General features: G+C 39.9%; 1 protein-coding gene and 1 long non-coding RNA gene across 2 annotated transcripts in view; one reads left to right on the plus strand and one right to left on the minus strand.

Moving 5' to 3' along the window:
* The window catches only part of LOC138366618 (uncharacterized), a 120,928-nt gene that overhangs the window by 29,307 nt on the left and 66,278 nt on the right, over window positions 1-25,343 (plus strand). The gene's annotated exons all lie outside the window — the stretch shown is intronic.
* LOC123755439 (glucose dehydrogenase [FAD, quinone]) lies at window positions 6,843-21,028 on the minus strand. Its single transcript, XM_045738127.2, has 14 exons — window positions 20,989-21,028; window positions 19,817-19,988; window positions 18,058-18,266; window positions 14,656-14,842; window positions 13,658-13,789; window positions 13,154-13,275; window positions 12,639-12,692; window positions 12,281-12,394; window positions 11,234-11,393; window positions 10,392-10,552; window positions 9,475-9,652; window positions 9,202-9,275; window positions 8,565-8,716; window positions 6,843-7,720 (listed from the first exon to the last, which is right to left on the minus strand). The coding sequence occupies exons 2-14, from the start codon at window positions 19,977-19,979 to the stop codon at window positions 7,567-7,569; spliced, it is 1,860 nt and encodes a 619-aa protein (XP_045594083.1). The 5' UTR covers window positions 19,980-19,988; window positions 20,989-21,028; the 3' UTR covers window positions 6,843-7,566.

The following is a 25,343-nucleotide window of genomic DNA, read 5'->3' on the forward strand; positions in this document are numbered from 1 at the left end:
TATAACCCACACAAAAGACCAGCACCTCCCCATTAACAGTGGGGGCGGGGATGAAGCCAGTCCTCATAAACAACCCACCATGTTGTTTATATCCTGCCGGAATCAACCTATTTATAATACAAGAATTTACACGCCATAGTAAAGGACAACTCTAATAATTGAAGACATCATACTAGATCTCTGCTAGAGTACGCATACACTAGGAAACATTATACACTAACGCTCAGGTACAGTATGTTTACGCTAGACAACAAGAGTGAGCCACATTCTTGTGGTGGTTTTGTGTGCACTTGGGAAGTGCCTTGAACTCAACCGTTGTAAGGCTCATTCAAGGCTGTTGTAAGTGTGTACGTCCGCGCGGATGTCCCCTTTAAAATACCTTCCTGCTTCTCTCTGCACGAACCCTTTCATGACTCGGCCGTTTTCTCACCTATATTTTTTTTTCTTGTCAGATTTCCTTATTCATCATCCTTCATATTTCTCTTGTAACACACGTTTTTAAAATGTGTTAAAACTGTGTTCCTGTTTCACTGTGTTTGTTATTGTATTTGTGTTCTGTGGTATCTTACAAGTATGAATTATTAGAGGCGAACTCGCTAGTGTTCGGTTGATGGACGCCGCGTCTTCACTATATACTGTCTGCATCACTATAACCATCTTTCCTACTCACCCTCGCTGTTCTTCGTCACCTTCCCTACCCTTCACCACCTTCCCTACCCTTCACCACCTTCCCTACCCTTCACCACCATCTTTACCCTTCACCACTGTCCTTTCATCCCTGTAATCTTAGTGAGGATAGAGTCGTATTTAGCGAGACTGGAAATTAGTGACCAACTTCGAACAGTCAGACAATTCTCCTATAATTTTAAATATAGACGTACGTGCGTGCAATACATTTCTTGTCTTTATACTGTTGTTTTCCGTTGTTTTATCTACTTATTCCGCAAGTCAGATTGTCAAGGCAAGCCGAGGCAATGATGTATGGCAAGTCCTCGCTCGTTCAAGGCGATCGGTCTCCACAGATTGCTGTCCCACCATTTTCCTAAATTATGATGTAGATGATGGTGGTGTTTGGAGTGTAGACATGCCAGGGGGGAGTTAATTGATTCACGCGTTCTCTTATAGTTACAAGTGCTGGACAGTGGGTTCTGTAGAGCGATACCACAGTGCCTGTAATGGTGTGGGGCGGCTGGCTGTGTGGGTCGACCAGTATTGATCTGGCCAACCCGTTCCCAACGTCAAGAAACTGGTACTAAAGTGCCTTTTCCTAACCTACCAGAGGACCCACGAATAGAAAACGGAATATTGTCAATTTCGCCAGCCGCTACCATTTTCTTGTACGTGCGTTTTTGACCTTAGGTAAAGTATATGTCAAAATGCGGCGACGTGCTATTAGGAGCAGGGTGTGGCAGCTGGCAGTTCCTGACTGATGACAGACAGGATACTTGGAACATTAAACACTGTGACGTCACAGAGCGGGTGTGGCCGGGATCCTGTGTCAGCTGACGAATCGTAATATGGGAGACATCACACAGCATGGGAGACATCACACAGCATGGGAGACATCACATCACTTAGTGGCGAAGGGAAGGGAACTAACAGGAGAGAGTGCCAAGCCATTACGACTATATAGCACTTGGAAGGGGTCAGGATAAGGATTTGGGATGGGACGGGAGAGAAGAAATGGTGCCCAACCACTCGAACAGTCGGGGATTGAACGCCGACCTGCATGAAGCGAGACCGTCGCTCTACCGTCCAGTCCAAGTGATTGGACAATAGACAGCGACGAGTAAATGCTCCAGAGTCTAGGTTTTAGAAGACTGGCAGATATGATGTATATTACAGTGTCATTGATTTAGAAATGTGCGCTAAATATGTTAATGTGTGTCATCTGTGGTGGCACTGCTCACCTCGTCTCTCCACCCTGATAGATCTCCTCTTACTGTAACATTTTGTTTCCTTCCCGGGAGGTACTCCCTCATCCACTTTTACGAGTCCTCCAGATACTCCAGCCTGCTCCTTTACCTCGAAAATCTTGTGTGGGACCATATCAAATACTTTCTGATATTCGAGGAATATGAAGTCTGCCTATCCCTTTCTCTGTTGCTTAATTTCTGTCATGTTGTGTAACTAATAGGTTTGTCAAGCTTGATTCTCCTTAGCTGATGTTTGAAGACAAAGCTGAGCTGTTTCGTGTTTAACGAGCCAGGTGTAGTAACTTGCAAGGGGATGCATGATAGTGTAGTTAAATTAAGGAACTTATCATCACAGTCGGTTCATTGCAGAAACGCCCTGGGTGTGGTACGCGCAATAGGAAAGGTGTTTTGGGGTTTTCTGTTCACTAAGCAGCAAATAGGTACGCAGCTTCATGTCCGCGAAAATGGGAAATTAACTGTAGCTCAGCATTTCTTGCTTGAGAGCTCACAGCGTGCCAGGTATAGTGAGGTGGGCCCAGATAAGAGATGTCAGTTGTCGTGAGGTGCGCGCGCATATCAGGGCTGTCAGCTGTCGTGAGGTGTGCGCGCATATCAGGGATGTCAGGTGTCGTGAGGTGCGCGCACATATCAGGGATGTCAGGTGTCGTGAGGTGCGCGCGTATATCAGGGATGTCAGGTGTCGTGAGGTGCGCGCACATATCAGGGATGTCAGGTGTGGTGAGGTGCGCGCGCATATTAGGGCTGTCAGCTGTCGTGAGAATAATTCAGAGAGACGAAACCAAGTGAACGTCAGGACAGATTACCGTGATCTAACAGATAATGTTGAACGAAACTGAACTTTAGTTTTCTATATAACCATACTGGCTGCGATCCTCTAATTCAACAGCTTTAAATAAAATATGTTTTATAAGGCTCAACCATATGTAAATTAGAGTAAGAGTCAAACGGTGCTATATATGGTTGTTCTAAGAGCAATATCAGTTATCTACGCGAAAAAATATAACAATAATACAAATAATAATAATAATGATAATATTATTTGCAGTATTATTATTTTTACTCAAAACCTTGAAGGTTATTGTGCAACATTGTACAACGAAAAGCTGATTGTCTTACTGAAGCATAGAGGCCAATGTTCTCCAGTTAATTGTTGTGTTCAAGGAGACAGCAGTCACCAGGCCAGGAATATATAATCGTTATACATGTGAGAAACATCAAAGTGTCTCTCAAGCTTGTATGCAAATCAAATTATATGTAACTCACTATATATATATTATATAATGATATGTTATAACAATCTGTCGTTGTTATAGTGCTGAGAAAACTATAATTTTCGTGAAGGGATATCTTTTTGCTCTGAATTTTCTACGTGGGTTTCAATTTCCCGCATCCGCGACATTTTCCTGAGCCAGACAGGTAGAAGGTCGCTCCTGAAGGCCAGTCCTCTCACCACGTGGCGGGCGCAGTCTTGTTTACATTATTCAACACTCTTCACTCTGTTCATCATTTGAAATAGGTTAACGGATATATGATATCAGTATATGAGCCTACATCGTGGTCTTATCCTGCGACTTAAAGTTATTTGCGTCAGGCTCACTTTCGCGCCAAATTCGTTTGCGACCACTGCGTCACCCTGTGACGTAATTATGACGTCATGATCAAATCACTGTTGGACGCCGGAACTGTAACGAGTTATATAAGTCGTTACGAATAATGCCTCTAAATCTAAATCTAAAAACACGGAATATTGTACATATTTCTTGTGATAAAACCTAACGTAACCATCCTGACCTAACAGTTCGTCAACTGAGACGAACCGTCTTGTGTACGACTTGACCATGCCTCCCCTTGTATATATCAAGTGCTAGTTTCAGTGTCCTTGTGATGCGAGCAACACAGTTTAACTGGTAGGATACACAGACAGCAACAGTTTAACTGGTAGGATACACACACAGCAACACAGTTTAACTGGTAGGATACACACACAGCAACACAGTTTAACTGGTAGGATACACACACAGCAACACAGTTTAACTGGTAGGATACACACACAGCAACACAGTTTAACTGGTAGGATACACACACAGCAACACAGTTTAACTGGCAGGATACACACAACAACACAGTTTAACTGGTAGGATACACACACAGCAACACAGTTTAACTGGTAGGATAATACCACAACACAGTTGTACAGTGTTGCCAACACATGGAAACACCGTTGTACAGTGTTGCCAACACAACAACTTATTAGTTGTAGAAGTAATGGAACAAATAATAACAGAGGATAATATAGTGAGTCACAGAGATTATTTATAGCTATGTAGTTATTGACAAATAGAAGAATATACAATATAAATAACAATGTGAGTGAAGTACTGGTAGGTAATAGAAGAACCGGTAGGTAATAGATGTACTGGTAGGTAATATAAGTACTGATAGATAATAGACGTTCTGGTATTGGTAGTATAAGTACTGGTATTGGTAGTATAAGTACTGGTATTGGTAGTATAAGTACTGGTATTGGTAGTCTAAGTACTGACAGGGGGTTGCTTAAGTGCTGTACTATTACGGTCAGAACAGGTCAAGTGTTGGGTGTTGCACAAGTGTGTATTCACCTAGTTGTGCTTGCGGAGGTCGAGCTTTGCTCTTTCGGCCCGCCTCTTAACTGTCAATCAACTGTTACTAACTGCTAACTATTTTTTTACACACACAGGAAGTAGCTCCGTAATAGCTGTCTAACTCCCAGGTACCTATTTGCTGGTAGGTAACAGGAGCATTCAGGTTGAAAGAAACTTTGCCCATTTGTTTCTGCCTGATCCGGGAATTGAACCCGGGCCACAGAATTACGAGTCCTGCGCGCTGTCCACTCAGCTACCAGACCCCTGTCCACTCAGCTACCAAACCCCTGTGTGTGTGCGCGCGTGTGATAAATGGTAGCACTACTGTCAAGGGTCCAGAGAAACATTGCTCACACCAACAACACATAGATTTCTGGGCCAGTCTTTAGGAAGAGGCTGACTGTTAGAGGAAACGATGAATGGTTTGAGAGAAGTCTTACTATTATAGAGACTAATAAGTGTCTAGATTTAATCCAACTACGAAAGTCTAATATCAAAATACTCTAATTTTGTTATTCTATATTGTTAATAATATCATATGTCACCTTAAAAAGTTAGGACTAACAAGTTCACTAAGATTTAGGGAGTATATAAAAAAATTATAAAATAATCCACTACAAAAATCACAAACAATCTTAGCTTCACAGGGAGTAAATAATAATCCCAACAAAGGTGTGCGAGTTATGGAACAACAATTTGGAAAGTTATGGCAGTACTGTACCACTTAAATGTTCAGAATATGTTCAGAAACGTTAGTTATTTAGAGCTTCCATAGGAGACATTGTTGACTTGCATGACAATTAGAGAACCTAAAGGGGGGGGGGGGGCTAATGTAATCATGACTGAATATAACCGCCTGGTCAGGGACTGGGCCGCGGGAATGTTGATCCTGGGAAGCAACACAGGTAAGGTAGGGTGACCCGGGCTCGCCCACTGCTTCCTTTCATTAGTCAGTGTCTGGGTGTATGCGACCGCGAGGTGTCACTGATAGTCACAAAACAAATGTGTTGTCATGTTTATATGGACACAGTCTTCCATCGTGGCCAACTTGTCCACTAACTTCGTGGGGACAACAAGTGTTCACTAGGGGGCTGCAAGTGTTTACTAGGGGCCACAAGTGTTTATAATGGGCTGCAGGTGTTTATCAGGGACTACTAAGGGCCACAAGTGTTTACAAGTTAACTCATGTGTCTGGAGTCACCACGGCCGAATTAGAGTGGAATTAGGTGTATATGTACCCTAGTAAGTGACAGCAGTATTGTAGAGTAAGGATCGGGTTGACTACGAGAACACTAGAGTAAGAGTCAGATTGACTAGGAGAGCACTAAAGAGCAGTAGTCACCTTGCTGCCTCGGGCCACACCGCCACACTGACACGACTAGCGCCACACCCCAAGAAGGAAAGTTGCTTGTCTCTCTCTGACCTTGGCCTTACCCTCGCGTCCCCAAGGTCGCTCACACTGGACAAAAATGATAATGATAAATATATATACAGGTGCACGCTGCGTCGCGCGCGAGCTCACGTACGCTGGCGGATGCTGCCAATGACGCCGGCCCCACCAAACACACACAACACCCCCCCCCCCCTGATACAGGATATAAGTCACATATCATTCACAAGAAGGTTAGCCAACGGCTTTTACAACATACCAAATTTTACCCGACCTAATCTAATCTAACCCAAATCAATCTAATTTAATTCCAGCAGAGTCTAACAAAGACCAATCTAAGGGAATACATGCTAATCCAAAGACCAATCTAAGCGAATACACGCTAATCTAGTGATATATACGATCTTGACAACCGGGAAACGAGGTTTATCGAACCGTCTTGTGTACATTTAGCCATACTCATTTCCACTCATTTTATTTTTCATATGGTCAAATACTTATATTTGACCATACTAATGCTTAATACTCATAAGCATACATTTCTACAACGTATGCTTTATACAGTGGTACAACACTCGGCTTTACATCACGCGGGCGGAGGTTCTAACCCCAACAAAGGCATTTGAAATTTCCGAGTATATACATATATATATATATATATATATATATATATATATATATATATATATATATATATATATATATATATATATATATATATATATATATATATATATGTATGCTTTATAGTGTATATATATATATACATATATATATACACTGTGTATATATATATATATATATATTAAAATGTATATATATTAAATGTATAATATTAATATATATATATTCACAAAAATGCTTTTTTTTGTTAGGAAAACAAAACACCTCAAATTTGACGCTTGTCAAACCGTGAGAACCGGCTGGCATTTTTATTTTCATATGTCTACCAGTTTTATTAGTAGTCTGATTTCAACTCCACCATATATATTACTTAACCCTACAGTCTGATATATGTGTGTATGAGTGTAGATTCTTGAAGGTTTGATAATGTTGAAGGTGATAATGTTGTTTGGTGATTATCTACAATGTATTCCAGTCTTATTTGATTACTCATGGGGTGGGTTCTAGTAGTTTTACTACTCCCAAGCCCGGCCCTGACTTGTGATAACTTGGTCCATCAAACTTTTTTTTCTACTTGGAGTGGCCCGACAGAGCCATTATAATCTGGTTGGTCCGGCACTTCTTGCAGGAACGTGTATATTTTTTGATTGAAGAAATCTGCTCTTATTCTGCAAATATTTCTTACTCTTGCCTTGAGGGTATTGAATAACCGTGGACCTCTCTTGTTCAGTGTTCTCTGATTATGCATATGGCACCTCTACTCTTCACTGGCACTATTCTAACTACGTTAGGCTTTTCACATTGTTCCACTATTTGATTAGGTTATGTCTGTCTGCTTGTTGTTATAGTGTTGCTTGATGCTCTAGAATTTAGATTCTACAATCTAGACTCTAGCGTATGATCTCTTCATGAATCTCTTAATGAAGTTAAATTTCTTAGAAATGTTGATTTTCACTTTCATTACATGATGTGTGTTTGATTGTTCCGATGTTATTTATATGGTGAGTTCTGGCAAAACATCCCAGTCTTCCTTGATCATGTCACTGGCCTTCTCAGCAATCATGATCGTGGGAGCGTTGGTGTTGCCGTTGGTGACGAAGGGCATGATGGAAGCGCCCACCACCCGCAGTCCAGCAACGCCCCGGGCCCTGCCATAAGACAAACATTAATAACATCATTTGCTGAGCCTCAACATCATTTAAAAATGCAATTCAATTTGCATCTAAATTTAAAGTAAAATTCATGGGGTACCCAGATTAATAAGTATTGGTAATACATTTGAGGTTAAAGCAAATATGTATGTGAATATTTTAAGCTGCTATTCTAATCTACATATTCTATGAATAGCGTATGAGACTAGAGAACCAACATATTGCATTAACAACACATTATACACCTAACCCATTATCACTACACATTCTGCACCTAACCCATTAATCACTTACGGGCTCATTATACCCCGTGCTACATGGACATTTCGTTCTGAGTAACTAAATTTAAAACAACAACAAACCATTATCATTACACATTCTACACCTAACTCATGATCATTTCACATTCTACACCTAACCCATGTACAAGAGAATTCCAAATGAAAATAACATAATACAAGATAATAGATTGAAACCGATGTTGGTGAACCATTTTGCATGTGACCATAGTTGATCACTGCGCTTCCTCCGTCGCGAAACTAATGCCCGAATTTTATCCCGGAAGAATGTCGTTGATGCTTGACGAGCCTCTTAAGCAATTCTCTTACCACCAGAGGGACAATGCTGTCTACTTAGTGACTATTGAGTGGCCCCTTTGAGTAGTCAGGAGAATATGGGGGAGTGGTGCTGGGGGGGGGGGGTCAGTATGATGCCATTTAAAACGCAAATCTATATTGACATTTGCCATTCACCTAATGACAGGGCTTTCATTAACATGGAAATTAGCACTACGCATGCCATTCCCGTTTTCAATCACGTATGGCATCTGACTTTTACGTACCTGAGTCTGTGGTCCACCACACCCAGAGGGTCTGAGGCTGGGGCCATCTTGCAGGCTCCAGCAAGATGGTAGAAGGTTGTGGTCATGTGACGAACATAACAAGCCCAGTAGGCGTCGGTACCATATACTTCATTAATACACTGACGGAGATGCTGTTGACAAAGGGAACATTAGCAGAGACGAAGAAGCTGATGTGGCATTAGGCTACATTTTGTTCAGATTTGTGTTCTCTTATTGGCACGTGCATATACAGCATACATATTTATTTATACATATATTTTTGCAGGCGATGAGTCACAATAACGTGGCTAAAGTATGTTGACCAGACCACACACTAGAAGGTGAAGGGACGACGACGTTTCGGTCCGTCCTGGACTATTCTCAAGTCGATTGAGAATGGTCCAGGACGGACCGAAACGTCGTCGTCCCTTCACCTTCTAGTGTGTGGTCTGGTCAACACATATATTTGTCTTAATTCCTTCTGTCTGAGCCTTCAATAAAAACAACACGCAGGATTTGTCTAAAGCTTTTCAATCAAGATGGTCAAAAGTTACCACCATATTTACATAGCCTAGCTACCACTAGCTTGTTCACCATTATGCTTCAAATTTCAGGTTAAATTATTTTTTCCTTTTACCTTGTCATAGAATCTTGCTCCAAAGTTGTTGACGAAGGCTGAGGTGTTGCCAAGCGCCAATGAAAACTTTACTCCTTTGGTGGAAGAACAGATTAGTAAAATACATTTAGGAAAATAAGTTGAGTAAAATATATTTAAGTAAAATACATCTAACAGGAAAAATATATGAGCACTATTTATAAATTAATATTGATGTCAGTATTAACTAGAATTGACAGTTTAATAAATAATTACTTTCTAACAATTCAAACAATTTCGAGACTTATTGCTCACCTTCGACTAGGGTTCGGACGTCATCTGGATGGGAAAGCAGCTGAGGGTCAATATCTGGGTGTTCATGAACGTCTGTGGACCTGAGGGTGATGGTGCCTCGACTCTTGGGCAGGACAATCATAGGTCTGATGCTGAAACCTTCTCGTCCCAGAATCTCACCAAAGTACTCGTAATACCTCTGTAAGGAAAAACGTTTAACACTGGCCATTCGATTCTGCTGATCTAAAAAAATGCCTCTTAATCAACAGGAGAACTTGCTTCGAGTGCGTGAATTGTGATATTGTTTGATTAATAAAACTGCTCGCGTTAATACAGACTATAACATGAATAACTGCATGATACACTAATAGATAAAGCAATCAAGCGCTCACACTGGTCTGTAACAGAGCAGCCTGTCCTGCTAAGATTTCCCAACGTCAAGAAACTATCGTACTTAAGTGCCCTTATCCTAACCTACCAAGGCACCCAAACAGAAAATGAGACATTATGTAAATTTCTAGTACGACAATTTTTGCCTTAGGTGGAGTAAACGTCAAAATGCACATATCTGTCGTGCTGCCTGGATCTTTTTGTTACGAGTAGCTGAATCTAAAACAGTCAAAATGCGGCGTTCTAGAACGTCGCATTTTGACTTTTATTTGCCCAACACCTGGTAATATATATATATATATATATATATATATATATATATATATATATATATATATATATATATATATATATATAATATATATATATATATGTGTGTGTGTGTGTGTGTTAATACTAACTAACAATATATATTGTTATACTAACTTAACATATATGTATACATATACACAATTTTAAACAGATAATGAGCTTTGCGGAATGATTTTGTATACGATTAAACCAAACCATATAATATTGCACTGATAAATACAGGTAAAGAAACTAACCACTGTATCAAATCCCCATAAGGAAGGATGAATAACGCCTAAATCAAACGCTTGAGTAGCACCGTTGAAAAACAGTTGTATGTCAGGCCATAATGGATCGCCATCGGGAGACACCTTTACCCAAGCATTTAAGAAGTTCACTGATACTGTAGCAAGGGGTCCTAGGGGGGTAAGAAAGGAACAACATTAATAATATTGAAATAAATAATTATCGTAAGATATTATCCTGAAAATACATTTAATAAATATCAAATGCAATGGTTATGTTAGGGCCGTTCGGTACTTTAAATTATAAAATTGTATAAATCTATTTTGCGTATAATTATCTTGTTTGTATTAAATTTAAACTGTCGGAGCAAAATTCACCGAGAGATGTATTCTAAACTATGTTCAGGATTAAAGTATTCTTGCTGGTTGGTCTGCAAGTTATTGTGGTGGGCTAAATAATCCTCGTGAGGTTGACAGGCCTTAAGTCCAACACCAAGGGTACTCAGAATCAGTGTTTTAATACATATTTAGTACACTGTTCTCATAAAGGAACGTGTGATTACAGACAGTTTATCGTTTTTCTGAAGAACTTTTGTGAAACACATATTAATAAATTAACAAAACTGCTTGCACTCTTTTGCCCACATCAAAACATTTGGATAATCTAAATAGCCGAAAACAATACGTATTGAACAACTGTTTAGCCATTATTGCGATGTACAACAATTGTCATTCTCATCGGTAGCCACAGATGAAGCTTATTTTTCACGTCATATATATATATATATATATATATATATATATATATATATATATATATATATAATGTATAAAACAATAGAATGATGAGTGACCTTGTCTGGTTGCCTTATACTTCTTGATAGAGAGGGGGTTGAATGTTTCAAGTAAACCGAGTGAAGACGTGCCCTTCTCCCCCAGCCAGCTGAGGCCCAGAACTTCCACGTGATCGTGAACATTCTGGCCGACCCCTGGTACGTCTGCCACCACCTTCAGCTGTAAACATTGCAAACATTAGAGATCAGCTGGTTGTTGTGACCAACAGTGATGTTATCTGTTAAAGAACACTCCCACTTCTCTGGGTAATGTCAAGTAGATAATCAAGCATCATAACTGTGAATTTGTTATACATAAATATAGAACTACTGAAATGAAACTAGAATTTACCTTGACACAGGTAATGGAGGTGATAGAAAACCATTTCCGTCACCTACATTACCTGTGTGTTATTTTCTCAGTAGCAGCCACGGCGCTCGTTCTCTAAGCCTCAGCGTCCTCACTCTAAGCTTCAGTTCCCTTGCTCCTGGTATTAAATCCATCACTCCTAGCCTATGTTCCCCTCTGCTCGTAGAAAAATAATTTCTGCTCCATCGTCAGTTTCCATATTTCAGGTTTTAGCCCCTCATAATTAGGTTTCAATTTGCATTCCCGGACCAAATCTCAGTACCATCTTAACATTCACTTTATCTCTACCCTTATTCTAACACACGGAATAGTTTACTTTAACCTCGCTACCGTCTTCCGAAGTCCACAGTCTTGGACTTTGACTGACTTGCAGCCAGACGCAACCCGTCCTCCTAACAGAACGTCGCATTTTTATGTATACTCTACCTAAGGCCAAAAATTGCCGTACTAGAAAATGGTAGCGGGTCGCGAAATTTATTTTTTTTTTTGGGGGGGGGGGTCTTCTGGTAGGTTTGGATAAGGGTACATTAGTACACCAGTTTCTTGACGTTGGGAAACCTTAGGAGGACGGGCTGGCCAAACGAACATTGGCACTTATGTTTGTTTGTGTTATTTGAGTCTCATCCATTGGCAACATTAACACTTTATACTAATAAAGGTGTCCCTTGTGTCCAATATCTGATAACACTGGTACTTACTCCATGCTGGAGGAGGTGTTCCTTGGGTCCAACTCCGGACAACATAAGTAACTTGGGTGATTCAACTGGGCCGGCAGACAGTATGACTTCCCTCCTCGCTCCCACCGTCAGCAGCTGAGAACGTTCACTACTATGTTAGTGTCATTATTGACAAAGCGCCGAAAATACAATGGCGTTCCTGTATAATGCAAAAAATATATACCTTTCCTGTGCGGTAGTTTTACATGATAATGGTACACTAATAAGTAGCAAATTTTATCTTCTAACTTTCTGGATTACTGACATTGTGGAGTAGAGACATTTGAATATAACATTTTATCTAAGTGATCTATAGTTAAGGTAAGCTAAGGTTCCTTACCTCTCCGTTGTGCTCAAACGTGACTCCAACTGCTTTCTTGTTTTCGAAGATAATCTGAAAATAATGATTTTTCTTATATTCATGAAACATATCAAGACATAAGTGCAAAATCTAAAGCATCATGTGGATAAGAAATCACCCCAAAAAATAAATCAGCTTACCTACCATGAAGCTTGACAAATACAAGATAGATAACTCTTTACAAAATCTAATTATCAAATCCAGACCTTGTTTTTCGTAATCAAATCATGGCTATCAAACATATTCCATTTTCCAAAGTTTGTTGCTGCATTGATGACGTCTGAAGTTAATGCGAGGCTAGCGTCTATTGAATAAGATTAGATGAATATATAGAATCTCCACATTGTTATATATAACTGTACAGAAAAAGTGCATTTCTAGCGTGCAAACTCAAAACTAAAGTGCTTTTATTATAGAAGACTGACTGTTTTAACGACATGGAATATAACAACAGTGGTACAACATACATTGTCATGGACGGGCTATAAACTGACCTTGTGAACGACGGTACTGTGGAGAATATGAAGGTTGGGTCTGGACATTGCAGGTCTCAAGTACTCTCTGGCAGTGGAAGACCTCACCCCGTCTTTGATAGAAAAAGTGTTCACTGGGAACCCTGGAGGAATGAAACTGTTGTAAGTTATCATCAAAATTTGTTACAATTTTACTGATACCGAGTTGGGAGTGAAAACTGTTTCCAAATATATATTTTATTATTAATTTCTTATATATTCAAAGTAGAAATCGGAAACATTCTCGTGATATAAATTAACATTAAAAATAACTGATCTACAATTTAAAATAGAGACTGAAATTAACATCTAAAAATAACTGATCTACAATTTAAAATAGGGACTGAAATTAACATCTAAAAATAACTGATCTACAATTTAAAATAGGGACTGACTGTCAAAATTATCATCCACTCTCGCCATATTTCATGAAAATATGAACACAATGGGGCGTATTTTGTTTACACTAGAACCATAGATACATACCAATTTGTTCTGGGCCGTTATAATCGAGCGAAGGGTAGCCTAGCTCCTTACCACCCTGGATGAATGCTCGAGAGAGACGGGTGAGAGGTGCCGGAGTGACACCAATAGGTCCGCCCCGTCCATGGTAGGCTCCTGTCACAGTTGTTGTGGGTAATAACATGTGTACCATTTGTCTAGTTTCTTAAAATATGTTTTTTTCTCTCACTGGATCTATGTAAGCATATCTTGACCTATACAAATGAGGGTTGATGATCTTCATGGTGGTATAAATTATGGTAGATATATGGTAGTGGTTGTAAAATATGGTAGATACATGGTAGTGGTTGTAAAATATGGTAGATACATGGTAGTGGTTGTAAAATATGGTAGATACATGGTAGTAGTTGTAACATATAGTATACATGTTGGTGTTGTAAAATATGGTATTGTATCTAGAAAATCTAGATGCAATCTTAATATCTAGAAACATGGTAGTAATTGTAACAAATTATATCATTGTAAATATGGCAGTTGCTGTAAAAAATGTAGTGTAGCCTTGGTAATTATACAAATTTGGGGGAGTAGATGACTTGCATAGAACTGGTTGTAAAAAATATCATAGTAGATGGTGTAAGTAGTAGTGCTTGAAAAAAGTATGACAAATAGTTAATGTAAAAAATTAAGTATCATGGAAGACGGTTTATATATGGAATTTGTTAGCAAATATGATTGAAGGTTAAATACTGAAAGTTTCAAATGAAGAGATTGTTTTCACAGTTCAGTTGGTATTCACATCTTTCCTTAACAGCCTGTGGTACAATTAAATCTTATGTCCATCTAGTTGAATAGTCATCTAGTTTTCAACAATTTGCTAAATAAATTCATAGTATTTACACTCAGAAACCGGGTATAACTCTCTCTGTAAATTTCTCGGAGTTGTTAGCTTGAGACAAATTCTAATAATTATTTGCACATAGTGTTACATAAAATTGAGGTAATAAAATGTCGATTTATCTCACCGTTATCGCTGACCTCCCCGCGGTAGTCCTCAGCCTTGATGAAGTAAGGGAGGACGCTGAGGTAGTCCCAGCCTGGGTTACCCACTTCCGCCCACCGGTCGAAGTCTCGCCTGTTGCCTCTCACGTACATCATACTGTTGACGGTGGACCCGCCTCCCAGTACACGCCCCTGGGGCTGCCTCGCCGCCTGCGGCGTGAGAGCAAGCACGTTAATTTATGTTCCTGCTGCTTCATGTTGTACATGAAATTTTAATCCGTTAAACCGCATTTTGGTTTAGGTTATATCGATGTTTCCTTGACTTCCTTCCCCTCACCACCCCCCACCCGTTGTCCGGCATTGAACCATAAACTGCCGAGGAAAAATAATGGTAAATGTGTTAAAATTTATATATTTCCTAATCTCCTCTGCATACGTTTTAATCAATAACATTTAGGCAAATACTGTAGATTTCTTTGAATTCTGACGTTTATACTTCTCACAGTAACATGAAATGAATTAATTAACAACTATATACTGGTATTCACGAGTTATTAATTAAGAATGAAGTGTACAGGGCAGACTGAACTAGTTCATCAAGCATTAACACGTTTTGGAGTAGAACGAAGGGAAAGTGTCCGGGTGAAGGTTACTGGTGTAGTAGGTTACAGTGTGCATGACTGTGTGGTTTTGCATGACCATTTTGGTCACAAAAAATGATGACTAAGAGTGAAACAATTATTTAATTGAGTTTGGTTTCTGCCATATTTACACTGATCGTAACGTCCTTATCACAACAATCAGATTACAATATATTTTTGTATTACGATCTTGGGCCGATCTAATAGGGAAGTCGACACATTATTTAGACCAGATTTTTCCTGAACTTACCTTGTAGTGCAAGTTTTTGTACACATCACTCCAGAAACATTGTTGGGGTGTTTAATAATAATAATTACATATTTTGGATTATTTCTAGTACACGGATATTGGATTTAGGCTTAAATGCAGTTTAATTCCAGTACTCCTGATCAGTGGGTGTGAATCCCGCATAGGCTACATATGACGTTTCTAGCAACCCTGAACTTACTGGATACAAGATAAAAATTCTTTAACTGGGACACAAGTCATAAAAATCGAGTGGTGTACCCTCCCCTCACTTCAGTGGGTATACACTGAGTTTACTTTAGTCCTTAAATTACATGTTCAAAGTTGGCCATAAGAATCTTGTTGGGGCCTTAGTAATCCCATAGTTAATATGACATGGAATCGTGTTACGACAATGATCTGTGTAGACTTGTTTTATTATTATTTTTGCTTGGTAGTTGAATTACAAATTGCCCTGACAAATCTTAAACAAAACTAGCTGAATTATTCCTTAATATTAAAATAAATCATATAGATATTAGAGAGAATGAGGACAGCCGTCACTTCCTAAGTATATTGCTCATCAGAGCTGATGAAAAATTTGAGTTCAAGGTGTACAGCAAACCCAACATACAAGGGCGACCTCATAATTTTTTTTGGAACGCATTATGACATCAAAGTAAAAGAAGCAGTGTCATTGACAGTTTCCTCAGGGCCTCTAGAATTGATAGCCTTCGTAACCTGGAAGACTGACAATGCGTAAGATTATTTCCTTTACCTTTAAATTCTCCCTGCACGTTATCAAGGATTATCGGAAGAGATCACATGCAAAACTTGAATGACTATTAGCGACATGACGCCTGCTGATCCCATGGTGGTACGATGGCCACAGCGTTATCACTAAACCCAGATCCCACGACCACAGCGACACCTACAGCTAGGATCATATGATCACAACATCACAACAGTTAGATACCACGACCACAACGACACCACTAAAGTTAGATCCCATGACCACAGCGACATTACTACAGCTAGATTCCATGACAGCGACATCACCACATCGGGTTCACATGATGACCACAGCAACATCTCTACAGCCAGTTCCCATTGGCGTACAGGCACTACAACATCACTACAGTCAGATCCCATAATCACACACACCACAACATCACTACAGCTAGGTTCCATGGGCACATAAACGACATAACTGGAGTGTTCAATGCTTCAGGCATTTATTTTGTAATAAATGCACATGTGAGAATGTGAGAATCCTCCAGGACTCAAGACACGTGCATAAGAATGCTTGCCGAACTCACCACCGCTCACATTATGATGTGGAACAACGTCTAGCTCAATAAAAACTACTTACCAAGCAGAAAGTGAATTCAAGTTAGTTACAACATAGCTCCGCCGTCCCCTCTTCCACTATCGAAATTAGTAACATAAATAAATACTTTGAATTTTTGTGCATCCTATTGATATCTGCCCTCCCACCCAACTACTGCACAACCCTCCTCTTTAACCTCTCTCCTCAGCCCACCGTCTCCCTATATTATTTTATTTGTTTGCCTCTCTGGCAGATTCGAGGCAGCTCTCCCGAGAGGTAAATCTATAAGACAGTTGTCTGTTTGCTTGTTTGTTCGAAGTTGGAGGCCAGACGCTTGGGCTAGCCTCACCCAACTTTTACACACAAAACATGGAGAGGAAAGGAAATAGTTATGTGAGTACCATAGGCCAGTCGGGGTCGGCCCAGTGCCACACTTTAAGAAATATCGGCATCCATAGCATCCCCCATCCTGCAATTTTCATTGTCAAGTCTGAAATAAAGGTTGTTTGTGCCGTAGAGTTATTAAGCAGTTTCAGTGCTTCAGACCTTAACATTTTCCGAGAGAAAGATAATAAAAGGGCAGAGAGGAATAGGGGATTTTGAAAGAGTGGTGATAAATGTGGTGATGGGTGCAGATTGGGAGAGACAATAGATTTTCCTCTATTGTAATTCGTTTTAAGATGAACTGACTGGCTTCAGGTGAATAATATATTTATGCAAGTGTAAAAACTGGGTGTCATTATCTATCTCCAGCTGTTCTAAACAAAATTCTCAGACAGAATACATACCGTTTGTAGTAGCCTATTTGTTCAAAATACATATACACTGTATTTGTAAAAAAATAGCTTACTATCCATTACAACATATTGGTACTTTCGACCACATGGTTACAAAAAGTACTATCATTTCAGGAGGATGAGCTGGCAGTTTAATGGCTAATCGTCTGAGGAAATATGGCTAATAATCCTATTTAATTGAAGTGGTCTCGATCGTGTGAGGAAAATATACCTCGGAACTGGTCTGGGCATGATGATCTCCACTTACGATGGTTTTGTAAAAATAGTAACATATACTAGCAATTATGAGGATCAGTAATACAGCGATGCACTTCAGAAAAACTAACTTTGTAAGCCAGCTCCTGTTTGTATCCAAGAGGTTTCATTCTGAACTGAATTTTGACTTTCAAATTCATTTTACAATTTTCATAGAAAAGGTTATAGTGACTTACCTGATCAAATAGATTTAGGGAAGCATATTTCTGCGGGACGGTTTTGTAGTTCCAATCTTGAGGGTATCCAGGGACGTAGGGAATAGGCAGGAAGGCCGGGACGTTGGTCTCTATCGGCGGGGGACCTCCAGCCTCCAGCAGCAGCACCCGCCACCCCGGCACCTCCGACAGCCTTCCCGCCAGCACACACCCCGCTGACCCTCCACCCACTGTGTGGAGGATGCATGGTTACTCTCTCTTTGTGCAGCCGATGAGTCACAATAACGTGGCTGTAGATATGGTGACCAAACCACACACCAGAAGATGAAGAGACGACGACGTTTCGGTCCGACGTTGTCGTCTCTTCATCTTCTGGTATGTGGTTTGGTCATCATATATTTATTCTCTTAATCCACTGTGTTTAAGATGTATGGTTAGTGCCTCCACCCCCTGTGTGCAGTATTGTTAAGACCTGGTCTATTGTTACCAGTTCCCATCCCTCACTACAATGATCTGGGCTGAGGAAAAACAGATTGAATTAATTGACTATAGGTTTAAAGGTTATAATCTAGAACACTATAGGTTTACAGTTATAATCTAGAACAAGTGCAAAGAATAACATTAACTACACTGAGTCACTGCGTTCTCAACACATTTGCCACAACGTACCAAATACAGTGTTAACCTAACCAGAAACGAACAACCCAAACCACCCACCTAACCTAACCTTTAAGATTGCGGCCGTCCCGCGAAGAAGCGTTCAGCACTTTCGATTCTTCTCTCGTATATACAGTTTCATTGCGCGTCACTGACTGGGCAAGTGCAACTCAAACAGAACTTGCAGGAATATACCGTGCCACTGATTTTTTACGTCAAATACGAACTGATTAAACTCTTACTACGTTAGTATTGGACTTACAGCTTGGGCTGGAGGATGGGCTGTGCGAATGTCAGGCTCTCAAGTAGAACCTTCAGTTAGTCTTGCATTGTTTTTATAAAGTTTATGCTATTACTTTTAACCCTTTAAATGCTGTTATTATAATGAAGTTTGAGGAACGATATTGCATATTAATGTTAGCGAAAACTATAAGATAACGCGCCTATCACAGGAATCGTATTGCGTGTGACTATCTTGCTTTTGCCAAAATATTTTTAAAATTAATTTCATGATAATTAATTTATATTATATCATTGATCTAAGAAACCACAAGGGTTATGTTATTTGTGTGTATATGTTTATTGTAATGGGTGATGACTACACCACCACATCAGAAAATGAAGATACGACGACGTTAGGTCCTGGACCATTATAAAGTTATTTAATCATTACACGACTTGATACGACACGACACGACTCCAGGACGATTCGAAACGTCATCGTTTCTCAATTTTCTGAAGTGTGATTTGGAGTCACGTTGTCGTGACACATTGTCTGCATACTGTGATGGATCCTTGTACATAAGTAAATTATATATTCAACATTTTTATAAAATCAAATCAGATGTATATGTAGAACCAAGAAAATGTAATGTTGACATTCAGAATACGCTTGCAGCGAGTTATAACTGCAACAAGTCCCACGCCACTTTGTGGGAGTCGCTATTTTTTATATTATTTTGTAATTTGTACGTGAGAGGGGAGGTTGTTGTTATAGATTCAGCTACTCGGAACACGTTCCAAGTAGCACGGGCTATGATGAGCCCGTAACTTACCTGGCACAGGAGCGGGGCAAGAAGCATGGGCTATGGTTAGCCTGGGAGAGGGGGGGGGGAGTCCTTACCGATGATAAAGTCATACTGAGAGATGAGAGGACCATTCAGCTGGTAAAGTTCGTGTCCAGTTTCAGGAAACACGGAGAGGAGCAGCAGCCGCAGCACCGGCAGGATAGTTGTTATCGCTCCGCCAATGACGCCGTCTCGCACATAGTTTATGCCAACCACCATGATGGATACCTGTAACAATGTAACTGTGTTAGTGTAATGGGGCTACATACAAAGACCTCTATATATCATTATCGAGGACAGGAAGTCTTTTAGGCTTATTGAGGGCATTGGAGGCTATCCGTCCTCCGTAAATTATAGTATATAATTACATCAACTATTTGGTAGAACGTCCGGAAATGGACTGTTGCAGCAAACAATGCTCACGTTTTGTACTATTAATTTTATAGAGGGCACGGTAAAATGTAAGCTAAAGACCAAACTTCAACATACCTAGGCCCATGTACAATATTAGGCCTAAGATAACATTTATTAGGCCTAGGATTGCTAGGACAGGTTATGTTAGGTTCTTTAGTTACTCTTCCAATTTTTAGTATGCCATTTTGGCTAATTCACTAATAATAAATATGAACTTTTTTTGCAAGCCATCCTCTCGTATACAGAAAATTGATGTACTAAAAATGATAAGCAACTCGTAAAATTGACGTCATGTCCCTTTCCAACTGATGGGTCCTCGCCTTGGTTAGGCTCGGCCAATTTAGTACATTAGTTACGTGACGTGACCAGGCTGGAGGGCGGGCTGACTAGGCTCGAGGGCGGGCTGACTAGGTTCGAGGGCGGGCTGAGTAGGCTCGAGGGCAGGCTGACTAGGCTCGAGGGCGGGCTGACTAGGCTGGAGGGCGGGCTGACTAGGCTCGCCCTCCACAGTTGTCACGTCACAAAAACGATATACTAAATTGTCCAAACCTAACCTAGTCCAGGACCCATCAATAGAAAAGGGACATGATATATGTCAATTTTGGGATTCGTTAGGATTTTTAGTACACCATTTTTTGGTCTTAGGGGATTTATACGTCAAAATGCGATGTACTATTCTCTCAGGCGAAGTATGAGAGTACTAGAGTAAGAGCTAGGCGGAGTGAGAGTACTAGAGTAAGAGCCAGATGGAGTGAGAGTACTAGAGTAAGTGCCGGGCGGAGTGTAAGGGTAGTAGAATAAGAGCAATAATCACCTTTCTGCCACGGGTGGCTGGTCCCTACTGACAAGACTGCCGCCACACCCTTCCGATGAAAACTACCCACCTTTCTCTCGCCTTGACCTTACCCTGACTTCCTCAAGGGGGGTGGGGGGCTTCACTCTTGACAAAACTAGTATATTAATGACTAGCAAGTATGCCTAGACGGGCACCACGGACGGTAACGCAGCTTCCTGCTCCTCCAGCAAGTATTCTAGTTCTCACACACTGCGTTCTCTCCATTTTCCACTCCGTAAAAAAAACACAACTATTTTGTCTACCCAGAAACGTACGAACCCAAGCAACCCCCCCAAACCTATCGACGCCAATACATAGACAACTTCAATTGCCTAATTCCTATGTACCTATTTACTGCAGGGTGAACAGCGGCATCGGGTGAAAGGAAGCGTGCCCAAATGTCTCACCTTACCCAGGAATCGAACCCGGGACCGTTCAGTAAACGTGAAAGTCGAGCTTTGTGTTGTAACCTCGTGAAGCACAAATGAACTATTTTATTTCATTTTATGAAATTTGTTGGTCATGTTGATTTCTTTAGACCTTTCTATGCCACCTTCAGACCAGTGCTACTGTAAAGGTCAATCCGTGTATCAATCCAATCAAAATATATATATATATATATATATATATATATATATATATATATATATATATATATATATATATATATATATATATATATATATATATGTCGTACCTAGTAGCCAGAACGCACTTCTCAGCCTACTATGCAAGGCCCGATTTGCCTAGTAAGCCAAGTTTTCCTGAATTAATATATGTTCTCTAATTTTTTTCTTATGAAATGATAAAGCTACCCATTTCATTATGTATGGGGTAAATTTTTTTAATTGGAGTTAAAATTAACGTAGATATATGACCGAACCTAACCAACCCTACCTAACCTAACCTAACCTATCTTTATAGGTTAGGTTAGGTTAGGTAGCCGAAAATATTAGGTTAGGTTAGGTTAGGTAGGTTAGGTAGTCGAAAAACAATTATTTCATGAAAACTTGGCTTATTAGGCAAATCGGGCCTTACATAGTAGGCTGAGAAGTGCGTTCTGGCTACTAGGTACGACATATATATATATATATATATATATATATATATATATATATATATATATATATATATATATATATATATATATATATATATATATATATATATATTTATATATATATTTATATACTATGTTTTAAAATCATAATAGATCTTCTGGCTGCAAGAAATAGGCTTCATACCTATTTTTTTTTAAAGTATGTGAACTTAAGAATGTTGGATAAATATGTTTGTCTTGAAAGAATTAATCTTTTTTTCATCAACATTGGTCTGAAGGTGACCTGGAAAGTTTCTAAAGAGGTAGACATGACTGACATATTCAGGGAAAGGACACAAAAGCCAGCGAGAGAGAAACATGTGGATGTGGTTCACAGCGCCGCTGCCTTACCTGCTGCTAGGCATGTCAAATTCAAATTCAAATTCAAATGTTTATTCAGGTAAAGTACATACATACAAGGTGTGATACAAACATTGATGGATTTATAGATAAAGCTAGTACATACAATGCCTAAAGCCACTATGACGCAAAGCGTTTCGGGCAGGCAGATGTCCTTACCAAAATCTAATCATCGCCTTCAAGTATTTTTGTAATTATATAATTGCCATCCAAATCAGCAAAACCGTGCAGGCAGTAGAGCAATAATGTACTCGCCAGCGCATGGACTCAATCTCACAGGTGCATGGACTCACGGGCACATGAACTCACCAGCGCATGAACTCAAACGCACAGGTCCATGAACTTACTGACACACAACCTGATATAGGTGTATGTGATGTAACCTATTGCCCAGTTTTCACCGATGTCGGCTCACAACCAAATGATCCCGGATTCGATTCCCGGACACGACGAGACGTATGGGAACTTTACCTTTGACCTGATGCCTCTGATCACCCAACAGTAAAGAGGAACATGGGTGTAAGTTAACTGTTGAGGTTTGCATCCTGAAGGAGGACAGTGGTAGGCCTCTGCGTGGACCCCGATAAGCCTAACATGCCATAGAATCACATATACACATTAACAAAAAACAATTATATTTAAAACGCCTGAGTCGTGGTTTTTCCCAAATTGCAATTTGATCCTTATTTAATTTTATAATTTTATCAATAAGGCTTCCGAAGATGCAAGTAAAGATGAACAAAATAATTTTTTTCTTCAGTTTTTAATGAATTTCAAGATTACTGTCAAGGGTGAGAATGTGAGCATAAAATGTGGAAGAAGAAGAAATACAAGTCATGACTGGCTTGTTATTAGTGGTGACGACATGTCTCTGTTTATACAGTGATATAATACTCAGTCCAAGATGATTGTAATAGTTCATGCTGGACTGACTCCCAGCAATTCTTTCATGGAACATTAATTAGCAAACACAGTATATATGTGTATTTCCTAAAAAAAATCATTTTGTGTAACTTATTAGGTTCTTTTGTTGTGTAAAAGCCGTGGTCTTTAGTACTTCACTTTATCTTTGGTATATATGTAAAATTAAGCCCGCTTCGTAGAATTCAATCTCGCATAAAATCCAATCTCACGTAGGATTAAATTTTTCATAAGATTCAATCTCACACAGCAAATACCAAAAATGCGCAGAGAGGCTTAAGTGACCCTTAACTGTTTTTGAGTTGGAGCGTAAGTGGTTGATAGCCCTCAGTATTGACTAAGTCATGGGGGAAACTATAATATTTTATTCGCCCACCTGTTACCACCGTCTAAATGGAACTAACAAATGAGTTTTACATTAAATGTAGGTGAGCAAGCAGCTCCTTGCTCTCTCTTAGTTCAAGGCCCTCCTTGTAGAGCATTATATTTGTATTTAATATTTTTTTTCAGTTTTAGTTTATTATGTCTTATTACTAGAGAAAATAATATACAAGTGGAAATGTCTGTGTCTGCTTGTCTCGTCCCAGTAATTCCTTGGGCACGTGTCCAACTGGGGGCAGGTAATAACTGGTATCAACGAAAAGAGTGCCACGTGACACTGTGCCAACGTTATCCACACGAAATATCTCCCAAATTTTGCCTGTTTGTGCCAATTTTTTTTAAATCTAATCACGATAACTTACCCTTTAAACTCCCCCAAAACTTTGATGGTATGGTTTGTTTCCCCTCAGACTTTGCTGATGGAGTACTCACTTAATTGTGCTTACGGGGTCTGAGGTTCGGTTCGCTGGTTCCGCCTCTTAACTGTCAATCTACTGCCGTACAGGTTCCTGAGCTCTATCTTATTATTTAGTTCTATCATATCTACATTTGAAACTGTGTATGGAGTCAGCCTCCACCACATCACTGCCTAATGCATTCCATTTGTTATCTACTCTGACACTGAAAAAGTTCTTTCTAGTGTCTCTGTGGCTTATTTGGATACACAGCTTTCGCCTGTGTCCCCGTGTGCGAGTACCACCCGTGTTAAACCCGTCCTCTTAAAAATAACGTCGCTTTTCGCTCGTATGCGCGCTATGATCAAACGTGGACGTAATTTGAAATGAAATCGACTCAGAAAAGTGACGTACTGTCCCGTTTTCTGTTTGAGTCGTCCGGCCTACTCGGAAAGGTTAGGAGAGAAAACTTTCAATTAACATTTTTCATAAAAATTTGAAACTTTATGAGAATTTCCTGCCCACTTAACCTACCAAAGGACCCTTAACTTACTGTTGTTGGAAAAAAAAATCCCAAATTTATTTTCATTTTTTTTTTCATTTTCAAATTACGTCCACTTTAGGCCATACGGGCAAACGGCCAAAAGCGACGTTATTTTTAACAGGACAGGTTGGTTAAATAACCCGTCCTCTTAACAGAACGTCGCATTTTGACGTATACTCTCCCTAAGGTCAAAAATCGTCGTACTAGAAAATAGTAGCGGCTCGCGAAAATAACATACTGTCCCGTTTCCTGTTTTGGGTCCTCTGGTAGGTTAGGATAAGGGCACTTTTGTACGACAGTTTCTTGACGTTGGGAAACCTTGGGAGGGCTGACTGGCGTGTTAATGTTTGGTTGGATTTGCAGGATTGACTTCCAGGATTTGCAGTCTTCTTTAGTCAGTGGTAGATTCCAGGATTTTTGTATTATTTCCAATGCCCGTGCACACCTGCAGTGCTAGTGCCCATGTGCAGCTGCAGTGACAGTGCCCATGCGCAGCTGCAGTGACAGTGCCCATGCGCAGCTGCAGTGACAGTGCCCGTGCACACCTGCAGTGCTAGTGCCCATGTGCAGCTGCAGTGACAGTGCCCATGTGCAGCTGCAGTGACAGTGCCCATGTGCAGCTGCAGTGACAGTG

The sequence above is a fragment of the Procambarus clarkii genome, chromosome 20, assembly GCF_040958095.1.
Source record: "Procambarus clarkii isolate CNS0578487 chromosome 20, FALCON_Pclarkii_2.0, whole genome shotgun sequence".
Taxonomy (NCBI): Eukaryota; Metazoa; Arthropoda; class Malacostraca; order Decapoda; family Cambaridae; genus Procambarus; species Procambarus clarkii.

Excerpts from the sequence above, each read along its gene's own strand:
- LOC123755439 (XM_045738127.2), bottom strand. The coding sequence starts at position 19,979 with ATGGTGGTTGGCATAAACTATGTGCGAGACGGCGTCATTGGCGGAGCG. Across the intron at positions 13,790-14,655 it reads CGGGGAGGTCAGCGATAACG|GAGCCTACCATGGACGGGGC; the intron begins GTGAGATAAATC and ends CAACTGTGACAG. Across the intron at positions 10,553-11,233 it reads GTATAAGGCAACCAGACAAG|GACCCCTTGCTACAGTATCA; the intron begins GTCACTCATCAT and ends TTACCCCCCTAG.